At 45.1% G+C, this 15,486-nt stretch overlaps 1 protein-coding gene across 2 annotated transcripts in view; it reads right to left on the bottom strand.

Annotated features, from left to right (window-relative positions):
• Positions 1–15,486, bottom strand: part of LOC135386876 (uncharacterized) — a 126,718-nt gene that overhangs the window by 19,912 nt on the left and 91,320 nt on the right. For both annotated transcript variants that reach the window (XM_064616389.1, XM_064616390.1), the window contains 2 exons: positions 14,568–14,624; positions 14,445–14,498 (listed from right to left, as the gene is read on the bottom strand). In XM_064616389.1, coding sequence (XP_064472459.1) covers positions 14,445–14,498; positions 14,568–14,624 — 111 coding nt within the window. The remainder of the gene's footprint in view (positions 1–14,444; positions 14,499–14,567; positions 14,625–15,486) is intronic.

Here is a 15,486-nt window from a genome sequence, read left to right as displayed (position 1 = left end):
ATAAGACTAAATGAGATACTGGTCTTATAAATGGAGAATATTTTGATGCAGGGGTTTTTCATACCATTTGCCGCACTGTGCCGAGCAATCTCTTCCTTAATGTTTTGAGATTCTTGGAACCACGCCACGGTTGTAGGGCTGCTGCATTTGGTAGTTGTGATATATAATTAGACTATATGTATAGTTCTAGGTTTCAGATTTAGATGTTGGAAGATATCTGGTTCTGTCATTGCTGCTTGCTCTCCTTAAGCCACGACTTGACCCGTTTGCCGAGCATGTGACTTCATGACCAACATTTATTTATGTCATTTAATAAATAAATATTTGATAAACATAAATGCCATGGTTCTAGACCTGTAATAAACGTGGTTTTATCCTACGTAGCTCAACTGAAGAAGTGATTTTCCTTTTAACTGTGTGAGGCAATTCACACACAAATAAGATTTGAAAACAAATATTCGTAGATGATGTCCTATTCTCGTGTTCTAGCTTATTTAGTGGCTCGACTAATTTCTTATCTTACTTTCCCTTGTGCACGAAAAACTGGAACACAGTATAGAGAACACATGTAGAGCCCTCTAATTATTGTGCACATGCTTATTTGGAGTTGGGATGTACGTCAAGAGAGCGCATTAGGTACTGCTTGGGACAAAAGTCTACGGAACATGCCACTGGCGTATTTCTTTATCGGAGCGGCCCCCTGTTAGATATAGGAAGAGTTCGAATAAGAAACAGGTGACGGGCTGTTCTAGCCATCTCGGAGTATATTTCTCTGCTCCCGTTTGCTGCTAGGGTGCCGCTCCAATGCAGAAGTGTGACACCCCCATTCCCAGCTTTCGTGGACAGCGACGCCTTGCGCCCTCTCGCGACCATTGAGTGAAACTTGCCGCCAAGACAATAGGAAAGTGCTGTAGCAGCTGTTCTATCCAAGATATCGTAATATTCCCGAGGATACACGTTCAGATATCTATTGTAAGCTTATACAAACGAAAAATATCGTTATACATGAAATACCTTTGGTTCCCCAGACATCCCGCTGTTCGGACCGTGAATACATGTGGGAGGTATGGGTATTTTCACGCAGGAGACGATTTCATCGCTTAATATCGCTGGTAATGTATGATGTACTGTAATGTTATTGTGGATACGCGTTGTAGGGTACCTCTATATTATACACTTAGAAGTGCCAGAGTCACTCAATCGTCTGCGGTTCTCTTGTACGGCAAACTTAGCCCAGATGCCAAAATTCGGAAACAGTCAAAGTGGCTTCTCCGCGTTGCAGCGGTGTTTAGCAGGGAAGTTACCTTTACGCGTCAGTTGAACTTTTCTCTGCTTATTTAGATTTACTAACTGCTTTTGACCTCATTTCTTGAGCTAGATATAATTTTGATTGCATGATTGGTACATTATGCGCCCCCGGGTGGAACACGAATTTTGTAGCGTTATCTCTTGTCAGATTAATTATTAAGATGTCTCTGTTCGATGAATTCGTTTGTGTTAACGTATTTGAGAAAATTTTAGCAGTATACTTTTTGTTTATCGCCAATTGCCGTTCGGTTTTAAGAAAATCTGACAACACAACAGCGCATGTTCACGTCATTATATTGCACACACTGATAACTTCCCAAAGCATTCCCAGAAGTGCGGGACACAGCTTCTTAAAGTTGGCTTGACCGGCGTACTCGCTGCCCTCCATTGAAGCAAAGCATCCCATCTGGTTTTGTTAGAATATCTGTTGCCCCTCAGCTTTAGAAAGAAATGCCCACGCATAAGTGTTGTTGTGAGAGGCCCTTCGATGGCGTACAAGTGGAATGGAAGCGCAAGAACGTCACAGTTTTGTTCCTGAGGACTTATTTTCACCGTGTTGGCTTCGTGGCACAATTCATTGGTGTGCTATCTTTCTCGTACTTGACCAAAACAACGGGTCCTGCAGAAAACGCCCATGTCAGACCTGAAAGGTGAAGTTGTCTCTTAAGCGCGGACCCCATAACAAGCGACAAGCGACGCGCTGCAGAATTTGTCGCTGTCGCGTCTGGTCATGACGCGGCTTCCCGGTCCATTTGAGCAGCGACATTTCGTTGCCGAGAAATGATATTTTTGGAGAAGCAATGCTTATTTTATTCGAGCTAAGTTGTAAATTGCAATAAATATACCAAAAATAGAATTTCGTTCATCAAAACGAGGAGAACTTGTAATGAAGGCGCTATGTAATATTCGCCGTAACGCAGTGGCGCTGCGGTTGAAGCTCCCAACCACAGATCTCGATTGTAAAAGGATGGATCGCGGATAGGGAGCGCGAGCGTGAAGAAACCGGCCGCCATCTTACTGTACCCACTCCAATCGCCGCAGCGATCATGGCAACTTCTTGCAATTACGGTCGTACCAATTCTACTGGCAGGGATACAGGCCCTAAATTTATACAGGTGAGTCATTCTTTATCAAGGAATAAATAGGCGTCCATTTTCTATGATTAGTTGACAATTATGAAGTGTTTTTTTTGCCCAAAACGAGCATTGGATGCAGGTTGTTTGATCGCTCCTCCGAGGTTCAATGGAACACACTTGCATTTTACCAGGCGGCAAATGTAGTTTGAGTGCATAATATGCTTGGGAGAACGTGTTACACTTCACTGGTAGTGTTGTCATCAATATATGCGCGAACACTCGAGCGCTTTTGTGCATGCATTGCTAACATGGTACACGGTGTTCTCTACGGAAGCAAGTGCACATTCATTTCTTTGAATTACCTTCGCGCACAAGTTCGGTATTACGTCATAATGAGACCAAGATTGTCACTTTTTTTCATGTATTGGTATTGTTTTGTGCCTTAGTGTGATTTGTGAGAAAGAATCCTACATAACGGTGGTGTGGCGCGACTTGAGTACCGCCTTTGTGTCCGAGCTATATCGTCAGCTTGTTGCGATAATAATAATTTGTAGGGTGTCGTGCTATTTGTAGCAGTTTTTAAGGCAAAAGTGGTCTCTCAATACAGATTTCCTCATGGCGTTACTCAGAGGATTGTCTATGCAGTGTGATGCGACTGAATGTACAGGTAAGATATTCCAGATATTCCCTCGTGGTTGCTGCAATGCATACTACCTATTTGCATATGTCAAACCTGGGACCACGACCATTTTCCATAATTCCCTTACTACGTGTGTGATTGAAGCTCCATAACGCGACTCGATTTAGATATCCAATTGCTCTTTGTGCCTTTTTCCGTAGCCTTTGTTCATATTGTGGTACCCCAGTTTGTGTTATCTCAATGTTAATAGCAAGGTACTCATATGAGTCCTGGTTTGGGATGTGCGAGCCTTGTATAGTGAATTCTGCAGGGGGTTGTGGCTCATTCAAGCTTAGAATTGCCGATTTGGTTGTATTAAATTGTAACTTAATTGTAATTGTAATTGTAATTTAATACAACCAAATCGGCAATTCTGTTGCCAATTCTCCACACTGGCACAACATCTCCTGCAATTCTTCTTTCTGTTCCGACATCAGGAAGAGGTCGTCAGCGTAGAATAACCCGGGGATCGTTAGTAAATTTGGTTTCCCATTCTCCCACCACTCCAAGTGTATTCCCATGCCTGATTTGGTCAATTTTTCTTCCAGTTCAGTTATGTAGAGGTTAAAGGGGATAGGGGACAACGGGCAACCCTGTCTCAGGCCTTTTGTGATGTTTACTGGTTCTGTAAGTTTTCCTTTCCATCTAGCTACTGCGGTGGCTCCTTTGTACAGGGCCTGGATAGTGGCTATGATGTCCCCGTTGACCTTATGACCCTTTAATATTCCTCACAGTATGTTGTGCTGAACTGAATCATATGCTTTCTTAATATCAAGGAATCCCAGATATATAGTCCCTCTTTGCTTTTTCTGTATATCTAGAAGTTGTGCAAGTATGAATAAATTATCTTCCAGCCTTCTTTCCTTCCTAAAACCATTTTGCATTTCCCCAAAAACCCGATGTTCTTCTATCTCTCCTTCTAATCTATTACTAATTATCCTTGCAAAAGTTCTATAAATTGCTGATGTAACTGCTATAGAACGGTAGTTTACGAAATCATGTTGTGAGCCCTTTCCCTTGTATAGCATAGCAATTTGTGATTGTCTCCATCCCTCTGGAGTTTCTCCTGTCTGATATATTTTGTTGGAAGTTTCCCTCAAGTATTATCTCCCTTTGAGTCCCACTTCTTTCAGCACTCTGGGGGAAATTCCGTCTGGGCCCGCGCAGCTGGAGGCATCTATCTTGCGAAGTGCGCGAGTTATTTCTTCATCTGTAATGTCCTCCATATCCCATTTGGTTTCAGTTTCAGCCCATGTCTTCTCATCTGGTGGTGCAACCTCAGTCTCACCTGATAATTGCTGAACCATCCATATTTGGAGCTTCTTTACTTCCCTATCCGTGCATTCATTTTCCCGGGGGTCCCTGCTGTGTTTCTGGGTTCATCGTGTGAGTGATTTAATGTATTTCCAGAATTTTGTAAGTGCCTTCTTTCCTGCTGTTTTTAGAGAATGGAGAAATTTGGAGTCTACCTGGTTGCGTTGTACTTTTTGCGTTGTACTAAGTCAGCTGCTTGTTGCTTGTATTTGCGGTATTCTTGCCAAGTCCTTTCTATAGTTGTCGAGTCTTTGTGGGCTTTCACTGCCTTTCTGTGCCGAGCCAATGCCTCCTTTCTGTTTCTAATTTTCTAATACCAACTTTAATTTCCTCGTCCCACCATCCCTTTAGCCTTTTATTTGTTGGCAGAGCTTGTACTATCTCTGTGCTAGAATTTTGTGTCAAAAGGGCTGTCCATCTCTCATATGGCATGTCTGTAAGGTTCAATTGTTCCATCTGCTGTGCATTTTGCTCCTCCTGTCCAGGTGCAGTTGTTGCCGTCCTGTTGTACAGTCGCCTTTGTTCCTCGTTTCCAAATGATATTGCAATTCTATTGTGGTCGCTCCCCATGCTCCAGAAACCCTCCTCGTCGATATGTATGTTGTTTACTTTCTTTGTGAGCCGATGGGCGAGCAGACAGTAGTCGATACATGTTCTATGTCCCCTGGCATTCCATGTGCATTTGCCACTACAACCATCCATCAAATTTCCTATGGTGAAGTCGTGTCGCTCTACAAAGTCATTCAGTTTTTTTGCGGTATGGTCTGTCTCCCTATCCAGTTCCTCAATGTGTGCATTGAAGTCGCCTATGATTATTAGTTCAAATTCTCCCCTCATTTCTGTGATGTCCTGGTCCATACACTGCAGTATCTTCTCATTTCGGGCTACGGAATCTCGGCCAGTGCTCAGGTATACAACGCCTAACTACACAGGGATCTTCCTAATGGAACCCTGTACCCAAAGATGCTCTTTGCAATCCACCTTGTCTCTTCTCCATTTCATGCCATGGCATGTCAGCACACCTATTCCTCCTCCCTGGCGTTCTGAGTTTGTCCGGTTACTTCCCTCCCATTATATTGAGTCATGCGGTGGTGGTTCCCCCTCGTTCCTTAAGTGCGTTTCTGCGTCTGCGTAGATATGTATCCCCCCATGGTTATTCTGTCATATAGTTCTATCCATTCTTGTGGTTTCTGCCCCCTTGCATGTTTAGAAAAGCTATTGTAAACTTTTTCTGTGCTCTCTTGCGCCTATGGCTGCCTCTTCCCTTTCTAGGCTTGGCTTTGGGCTTGCTGTCTTTTTGAGGGCACGTTCTTACCACCTCCTACGAGATGTTCTCTCCTGGCAGTTTACCAGGGCACTTATAAGCACATCTACCAGGTCTGTGTTGCCTCGCCGGCGGGGCCTCCTCTGCCCCCAGCTCTGTCGCTCCTGCTGTCCTGGGACGGGGATATGTATCTACGGAAGACCTAAAAAAAGGCTAGCCTTATTTCTAATGTTGATGCCCAGCCTGATCGAGGTCTCCTCACTGTAATGTATTTTGTCGGGTGCCATTGCATATTGTCTCCATGGTGTTTTCAATACCCTGACGTTGCTCAGTTCTTGGCCTATTTGATATATGGCTCTGTTAAGCTCCGCTGCTGCTGATTGTAGTACTGGGACTTGCTGGTAGATTCCAGGGATGGTGCATATCTGGTATGCTCCCTTAGGGTGCTCTCCAGTGGCCCATTGCAACCATTCTTTCAGGCGGGATGTCACTATGTCTTCTGGTGTGCCAGCTAGGAGGTCATTAGTGCCGGCCTGAATTATTACAAGTGTTTCCTTGTCCTTTGACTTGTGTGGTTGTAGCTCTGCTTGGGTAAGTATTTCCTCTATGCCAGCGCCTCCATTAGCGGATATCTTCACGTCATCCGCGTGGTGGGTTTTTTATCTGATTGTGTCCGCCATACGTCTTATGTTGGAATCCCCCACTATGATAGTTGGCCTTGTCATCCACGGGTTGTTCTGTTCGTTCGGCATAGGTGATGGAGGGTTAAGGGGCTTGCTTTCTGGTTTTCTACTGGCATGTACTGTGACCCCTCCTGTCATGGGGCTGTCCACCACTTCAGGCATGCAAGCTTCTGCACTGCTCTCCGTGGGCGCCCTGTGCTCCTCTTTCCTAGCTTTCCCACAACTCTCTTCGTTAGGGATAACCGTTGCCGTTGTGTTGAAGTTCGGTTGGAGGTTCTGGTTTTCAGCGCGCTGCAGCGCCGAGCACAATTCCATTAACCTCATTTCCAATTCGTTTCGCCTCTCCTTGTAGTGTTCTTGCAACTTTTCCTCTAGCTGGTACTTAAGGCTCTCAAGTTCAGCCTGCTGTGCTATTTTTACTTCTTGTAGTTTCTGCTCCCATATATTTTGGATCGTGCTTATTTGTGTACAAATATTTCACGAGAATTTGGCTTTTTCTGCCTCATGGAGTTCACTGAAAGGTGTTTCGTCCAAGTAGCGCATACCCCGCATTGCACCAGGTCGTTCATTTCTCTTGCTGATTTGGAGTTGCCTTGCATGAGGCTGGTGTACCTGTCTCCTCGTCACGAGCTGTCTTCTCTAAAACAGTAACTCTCTCTACCCACGCTGCTTCCAGTTCTCTAAGCCTAGCGTATCTTACCACGTCCGCTTTATTTTCTATATATCCGTTCTTCCCCTTACTAGTATATCTATTTCGATATCTTTCTTTCTATCCTAATAAGAACTCCAAATCTATATACTTATTTTTTGCTGATGATGGGTTTGAAGTCTCCCGCGGGATCGCACTACTGCCATCGCGCGTCGACCGGAAGGCATGTGGGCCGGAACTGTGGGCCGCTCCATTGTTGTTCCCACGACAAAAGAAGTGTTGACAGGCTCAGTGTGGCCTGCGAAGCGTCTGTATCTTCATTCCTGAAGGTGGTAGCAACGGGCGGTGTTGGCCCACTGGTAACGATTTTGGTTATAGCTTTCGAGGGCCGGTGGTTCAATCCGCGGCCTGCTTAGTGTGTGTGTTTTTTTTATTGTTATATTCATGTATTTTCTAGCTTTTATTTTTTTTTGTAGAGGGAGTTATGAGAGTAACGGCAGGGCGAGAGCGTCAGAGTTTTGGCTTAATAATGCCGTACTGACTCTATGTCATACTGCATGCTGTTCGGTTTGATTTAGTTGCGGTAATGCTCTGCGATCGCCTGCGCACTTAATATGTGAATAGCAGATGACTTTCCATTGCACTGCTTTACACTGCTTTACACTGACTTACTTTACACGACCTACAGTTACAGGCATCTCCGTTTTGCACAGTGCCGCGCGCGTTTGTTATAATGTAGATGATTGTCAATCCTTTAAGATGAATTTCGAACTTGTGGCTTAAACGTCCTTTGTTCTCTGTGAAGGTGCAACTAATCAAAGTTCCATTCGAGATCGATGTGACGACGGAACCAATTATGCGGGTCAACTTTGACGCGCTCTAATGGTAAAGGAAACTAAGATGAACAAACTACCAGGCGTGTTTCTTGCAGTGTAAATACATGTCAATCATGCATAAATTTCGGACATGTGGCTTTATTCCCCAACTCGCCAAAACTTTCGTTCTCAGCATTGTGCAAGCCGTAATCTCCTGACGGGTTAACTCGCTCTAGGTGTCAAAATAATGAATATGTTAAAATACAGGGTTGAACGCGGCGTTACAGAGTACCGCTCTGCATTCAGTTCCACTTGTTCACTTGGTTTCGATGTCGTCTGCAACGTCGCGTTCGACCGTTTCGCCATCTGACGGAATGGAGCTGAAACACAGGTATAGCCAAATAGGCAGCGGCGGTTTTCTAATTTGCACGATTTATCCGCAGAGAAACGGACCAAATGACAGTATCGACCTAAAATTTTGGGGCATAATACGTCCTCTAACATTTACCTCAGCTTCCCTACACTGTTCTTATTTGTTTTATCTTCGTTACAAACCCGCAAGTTCATCTTGGCGAACCCTGTACATGCGTGCTTATTGTCATTTATACAGGGTACGTGACGTAAGACCGACTAAATTTTATTAAATCCGCGATTGACTTTTTTTCACGCCAAAGTCGTTGAATTGCCGACGGGATCTACTCAGTGGTAGTGGTGCATCAGGAAACAACAACAACAACTTCATTACAGGATGATGGCTGGGGAGTTTCATCGCCGGGGGCGATACTCTACCCTGTTGCTGGTGGTGATGCGGGGAATGAAATAATGAGCCCCTTCACAATAAGGACCGAAGTCCTGTGGTGTCCAGGAAGGTGAAGAGAGCCTTGAGGGCAGAGTGTTGGTGTGCTGGATGTGGCCGGGGACCAAGCAATTTTGTGTGATAGAGGGGGCGGGAGTCTAGCTCGTTGAGGGATGCGTAGAGTACGGTTCGGGAAGGTTGGTAGTGTGGGCAATGGAGAAGAATGTGCTCGAGATCTTCAACAGCACCGCAGTGGCTGCAATGGGGAGAGGCTACTTGTCTCAAGCGGTAGCGCCACTGTGCTGTGAAGGCCACGTCGAGGCGCATTCGCTGAACTAATGCGGCATCTTGACGAGCGATATGTGCAGGCATGCGGAAAGCGAGCGCTGGATCAACTTTACTCAGGTGTATCAGTAAATAGCGCAGCCGTTAATTAACTTTCATAATTAACCTTTGTAATTAATGGAAATACGTTGACTACGTAATTGCAAAGATGTGGAGTACAACCCCGGACGGTCAACGCTACAAGAACTGACACGACAGCGCCTTTTTGTGCTGTATTAAAAAAAATATGCGAAAATACAAAATAATTGAGCACTGTGCGGGCTTTGCGGCCAATTTCTCCTCTCCCTGTCTCGGTGTCACCCCTTTTCAACTGACATCAGGTTGTTCCTGAAATCATGAAACAGCCCGCTTTGTCCCCAGAAGTAAGCGTGAGGGGAATTAGTGATGCCGTTTCTCGGTCTACGTTATCATAAAACATGCCGTCTTTGATCTTCTTTCCGTCATTATCTCGTTTGATCTGCTCAACACCTTCCAAGGCAGTTCGCGATTTGATGTGACAACTGTCACACAATAAAACTACCAATGTATTACCTCGGAGATAACAAAAATAAAATCACCGATTCTGCTGCTCGATAAATGTGTCGTTCTACCAGAAAAGAAAAACGAGGATATCGACCAAGACGCTAGGAAGCGGGGGTGCCCCATGTTTTGAGGAACAGCGGGATGTCAGTGTTGTCAAAGGTTGACAGCGAGAGAACGACAGGAAAAAGCGGCCGTCGAACCTGCCCAACGCTCGACGATAGGGCATTTTCGCATATTCTTTAAAGGCACAGAAAAGTACTACTGTTTCGATTCTTGCTGACTAGACTTCTCACGGTTGTGCTATCTACAAATCTGGAATTGCGCGTGCAGTTTGTTTTCAGGAATTGTGAAGATTCATTATAAAGGTAGTTTTTTTTTAAACTTTTTTTACACAACGAAAGAAGTAACAGCTGCTGAGTGTGCGTTCCAAAGCGGTTGCGTCTTGGTCTCTAACGATGACAACATTCCGGGCTGGTGGTTCAGTGATGCAGATGTCGATTCTAGCTTTCATGTTCCCTGGTTCGATCTGAGGGTCATGTATTTCTTCTTTTATATGAAGAGAGTTTTAAGATTGCGGCAAGCAAGAGCATCACAATTTTCATCCTGGATGGCCTACTATTAGGCACTATGACACAACATGACTAGTATGTGAAACGTAGACCACTTTTCATTGCATCCGAACCTACTACATCGTTATAGGAAGTTCCCTCATGAACAAATTTTGAGTTGACCTTTCATGTCATCTACACTTCACCCCACCCTCGTTATCTTATATTCGGTTTTGCTTCATCTTTGTGCTATACTTTTGTTTTAGGAATAGCAAGCCGACCTTCGGTCAGGCTGACCTTTCCGAAATAAACGCATACACCCCCCTCCCCCCCGCCCCGCTTTGCAGAATGCCAAGGTGTGCCATCGTTACCGCCGTCGTTACAACAGCAAGGCGCGTGGGGTCGAAATTCTTGTTTCTCTTTTTAAATTTTCTTTGTCCATCCTTAACAATGTGCTCTCGTTCGCACTCACAAGGCTTCCCATGCATTTTAATCAAACTGTCATGTCAAGTCATGCACGTCCCACGGAGACTGCGGATTAAGCATTACAGTGCTTCCGACGGGTGAGAAAACTTGTACTTGCATCCACGTTTTTCTTTACCACTTCTCGCATATTATAAAGTGTCTTCATATGGGACTGCGATAACTGTCGTTGCTTGCTAGTTGAAGTCTCTTATTTCAAGTTATCATAGCACGTGCATAAAAGCAGTTTTAGCATACCGTTTGTAAGGTTATCATGCTTGTCGGTGCCAATTTGCCGTTATGTCAGATTCAGAATGTTATCCACTGGCAAGCCACGTTCAGGCAAGCCACGTTATGAACGGTTTGCTAAAATTTTCTACCATGTTCATCCCATTCCACAATAAAGCGAATTAGATGCCCGCAAAAATTCCAGAAGAATGGCGATTATCTGCGGGAAACATCACGGACGTTTGCGCGACTTTACTCTTGGTGCGGTGAAAGGAAACTTTGATATGACGTCCGTTGCTCCCTACCATCTTATCACCACAGTTTGCGATTGCACCTTTCTTTCTTTTCCTCGGTTTCTCGGACTTATTTGAGCAGAGTTTACCCAACACCTCCAAGATAAGGAGAAGGCCCACGCCCTACGTCACACAGGAAGGCCCGCTGTTACTATTGTGGATGCTGCTATGAAGTAAATGAAAGAGCGAACAAGAAGAAAGCTCGAAGCAGGTCGCAAAGTAGGAAAGGCCTTCATAGGTGACGTAAGCGCGCAGGCCCGACTCTATCTAGGAGGTGTTGGTTTACCAATCACTTTTTGTGTCGAACGTGACTCTGCTGCCTCCTATAGATGTTCTGAAAATAAGCACTCTTCCGCTTGTTTGTTTGTTTATTTTCATTTTTTTAGGGGAGGGTGTTAGTAACCGACAAACCTTCTTGATGGTGGCGGGAAGAGACTGTAATACGCAAAATTTGGAATTGAGCATTGAAATGTCCTCATGATAAGGCCAAGAACGAACTGAAGTGTATGATACAGTGATAACGGAGTAACAAGGTGCAAGTAACAAAGTGAAGTGCAGTTACTGAATTCGTCGTCTGAGTCTATAGAGTATACTTTCACATCATAATGTAGGGTACTTTCTGAGGTTTTCCTCCGACGCTGTCACACATACACCGGCACAGTCCCCTTAGAAGTCGCCCCAGGACGCACATTTCTCATCGTCGACGGCATCCCCATTTCCCACAGAGAGAACAAAAATGGATATCGACCAGTTACGACTGTCGGTCATCCCGTTCCACACGGTACGAGTAGCAGCCCAAAATTATGAGCAGCAGTACAGCAAAGAAAGGCTTGGCAAAAGTTATCAGAGCTGATTATCACGTTTTCATTCTGCGTTAGGCAATTGCTTCTGATATCCAGGCTCCGCGCGCGATATCTTATGTTCCTTTTCTCGTCTGCCCACGCCTCTTTCCATTTTCCTTCTTCCTCACCTCATACTTTTCTTTCAAGTTGGCTTTCCTACATGTTCTTCTGCTATCAGGCAGAACCTGCACCAAGGGACGTGTCCCTGAATTCTGGTCATGCGGTGTTCCGTAAACTTTTGTCCCAAGCTGTACATATGCAAAACAGTATTCCAATCTATCACACTTGAGAATTCACCTGCGGGTTGTGATATAATTCACCATAAGTTCAGTGATTTTACAAGAGAGTCAAATCAGGGACACTCATATCACATTGGTCTACCTCTCAGGTTCTGCATCAGTGGTACATAAACGAGCGGCAAATGTCCGATTCTAAAGTGACTGCATACTCGTATTAATTCTGAATGATCGAACAACAACAACTTTATTTTGAGATGGAGAGTGGGGAGGTTTATCGCCAGAGGCGATACTCAACCCCATTGCTGGTGGGGATGTGGGGAATAAATGAATGATCGAGAATGATGAAGTGATATTAGAGACTGCATATTAATTCTGAATGATCGAGGATATCAAGCTTTACTGGTTAAGCTTTAGGCTTGTCCGATAGTAGCCTCAACTACAGGATACTATTTCAGGCGCTTCCTAGCGCTCAGTTACAGCGATTCATGAATATGCACCCTTTTGTCGTTTTATTCCTCTCTGCTAGTACAGCTTGGCTCAGCAGTGCGGTGACACATTCATCATTACTAAATAACATTGTGTTTTGGTCTTCAGAGTTTCGACATAAGCGGCCCTTTTCAGGACAAAAAATTGTGGTATTCACACGATTCTTTACTAAGCAGAACGGAAAGCTTGCAGTGCCGTTCACACTATGCTGCCGGCTGCTGCCTTGCTGCACAACCAACTTTTACTAACGCAGTGGTCCATGAGGTGCTTACACATAGAATGACAAAAACAACAGAAGTCCTCTTCAGCTGCCACTATCCAATCAAACTTACTCACGGGCAACGCAAACCGTGTACACGGAACAGCGGAGCCATGCGTTCCAAGCATCGCCTCAACGAAAATGGCGCGAGTGCGTTTTCGCTAACGGGCAAGAGAGGGCGCTTCATTTCGCATATCTCCTATTGACTTGCAGAAGCATCCAAGAAGCTCCGAGTTTTTCAGAGTGCGGACATCGACAATATGTTAAGGGAAGGACACTATAAACCATCCAAAGCGGTACCAGCACCCTGTTGCACCCACCATATTTCGAAACTTTAGGGCGAGTTGCTCCGGCACCGCCGACACGGCGTCACCGGCTTGCACGCGAAACGGAGAATGCATAATTTCAGACTGACCAATGAGCGTTTGCATACCGGGGGAGCAGCAACAGGAGCCAATGGGCTGGTGAGAGCTGAGAACTCGGGCTCCGACGTAAAAATTCTGACGTTTCATGACGTTTGATGACGCGAAAAGCTCGCACCGCCTGAAGTTTAGTCCGCAAATGAACCGCGAGTTTCATCCCCTTGTTGACACCACGCGACCACGGGGAGACTGGGTGACAAGGAGACAAGTGGCGAGGAGAAAATGACATCAGGCACGTGATGGCCGAGAGGTAAGGCCTCAGGGTTTCCACCCCCCCCCCCTGCTCCGTTGATGCGCTGTGCTGCTGCGCTCTTTCTGGTTCTATTAAGAGTGTAAAGCGGTCGTCCTTCAGTCGCCCACCGGCGTGGCTTTGTTCCAATCATCCGAAACCCAGGCAGCACAATGTACTGAAAGTCGAGTGCAATAGGGGTGCACGGGTAGGGGGAAGACCTTGAACAGACTTGTCAAACTAAAGAACATTGATAAGAAACATACCGTCCACCCCTATTGCACTCGACTTTCAGTACATTGTGCTGCTTGGGAAGGGTCAGAAAGTACATTCGGATTATCCGAAAGATAATACACGTAAAGCAAGGCCTTCTGTCCGGGACTTCGACCACAAGGATAACAACACTGAAAAAAAAAAAAAAAAAAAGGAAAGAAAGAACAACAAACGAAAAATCGTATTATCCGGAATTTCGTATCGACCGTGATCGTATCATCTAGATTCCACTGTAATAGAATAATGTTGTTCACTTAAGATTTTCTCATATGGCCCCAAGGATTGCTGTAATCGCGCTCCTTAACGAGACCATATTTTTTTCCAGTATTATAATTAAGGTTGACGTGAGCTGTACATGCGTCAGCGTGTTTATCACGTTACGTATTCATGCTATGCGTGAAGTGAAGGATAATTTGGTGATGTCTAAGAATGACGGTATGTACATATGTACTTGCGGAACAAGCTGAGCACTGAATGTAACCTCCACATACAGTCGAAATATCATATGGCAATACAGTGGAAGGAACAGTTAACGAGGTGAATCCCTGCGGTTTCTGCAAGCCACAACGGACGTTACTCGATATTACCACATGAATCAAATTGTTTGAGCGATATCAGTGGGAAGAATGGTAGACAAACAACGTACGTAACGTACTTGCGGTCTATATAACAAGCAGCAGCATGTGTGGAGGAGACTCTGGCGGCGGCTTACCTTTGCAATAAAGTAGGCTGTGTATATGAGGGTCAGCAGACGCTGGAGTTGTTTCTGCAGACCGAAAGCGAGGCATTACCAATACAGCAATGCAAAATCAATTTAAATTCGCACAAGTCTCACCCGATAAACTTTGTCGTCTATGCTCTGCCCGTTTCCATCATGGTGCTGCAGAGGTATCTAGAAAGGGAATATATATTACAATACAACTTCTTTCTCATATTTCTTCAAGATCGGGAGAAAGAAAGCAGCTATACAGGGTGTCCCAGTTAGATGCGAAAATATTTTAAAAACGTATATATTCAACCCCACAACCGGAGATTCTAGAGCCGTTTATGTTCACAGGGCACGGTAGTAAGGTGATCCGTACTTTATTTAGTGCGTAGAGGACCTTCTACAGTTGATCGCAGACAGTTACCGTGTGTTCACACGAGCGCCTTTTCTGACTGCGCAGCGACTGAAGGAGGAGAAGGAGGTATCAGCATTATCACGCAATCATCCAACCATTCGGTCGCGGGCGGAGCTTATCGCATAGCAGAATCTATGAAGCGCGCACGTTTTCATTGTATTTTTGGCGAGATATCAAAGAGCCTTGTGCAACATAACTGCGCTCAGCAGCTCCGTCCGTCAGAAAGAAGCACACGGATAGTTTGTTCGCGGGGCACAGAATGTGACGACTGACGCGCAGAAGGAGGACGAAGCGAAAAAGAAAGCCACCCTCTGTTGTCAATGTTACAAGCTCTATTATTTTTTATCCATTACACCAGGTAGAGCAACATCCGATCTTGTGGAAGCTTGCCGATGAGCAAAACCGAAATGTACCGAGGAAACATGCCACATGAGAAAAGATCGCTCTTGAAATGGAAAAGAGACACCCGGATGTCGAAGCAACGGTGTACATCAAAACACTTTTTGGGTCCCCATATTCACGGCGCAGTCGTTGTATCAGTTGCTGTTAATTAATAATAACGAGTTGGCAGCATTCGCGTTCCAAACCAAAAGGTATCCGCTCAGGACGCTAGCGGTTTGGTTTAAAAACGAG

This window comes from Ornithodoros turicata, chromosome 3 (genome assembly GCF_037126465.1).
Source record: "Ornithodoros turicata isolate Travis chromosome 3, ASM3712646v1, whole genome shotgun sequence".
NCBI classification, from domain to species: domain Eukaryota; kingdom Metazoa; phylum Arthropoda; class Arachnida; order Ixodida; family Argasidae; genus Ornithodoros; species Ornithodoros turicata.
This window is presented reverse-complemented; position numbering and strand designations above follow the sequence as displayed.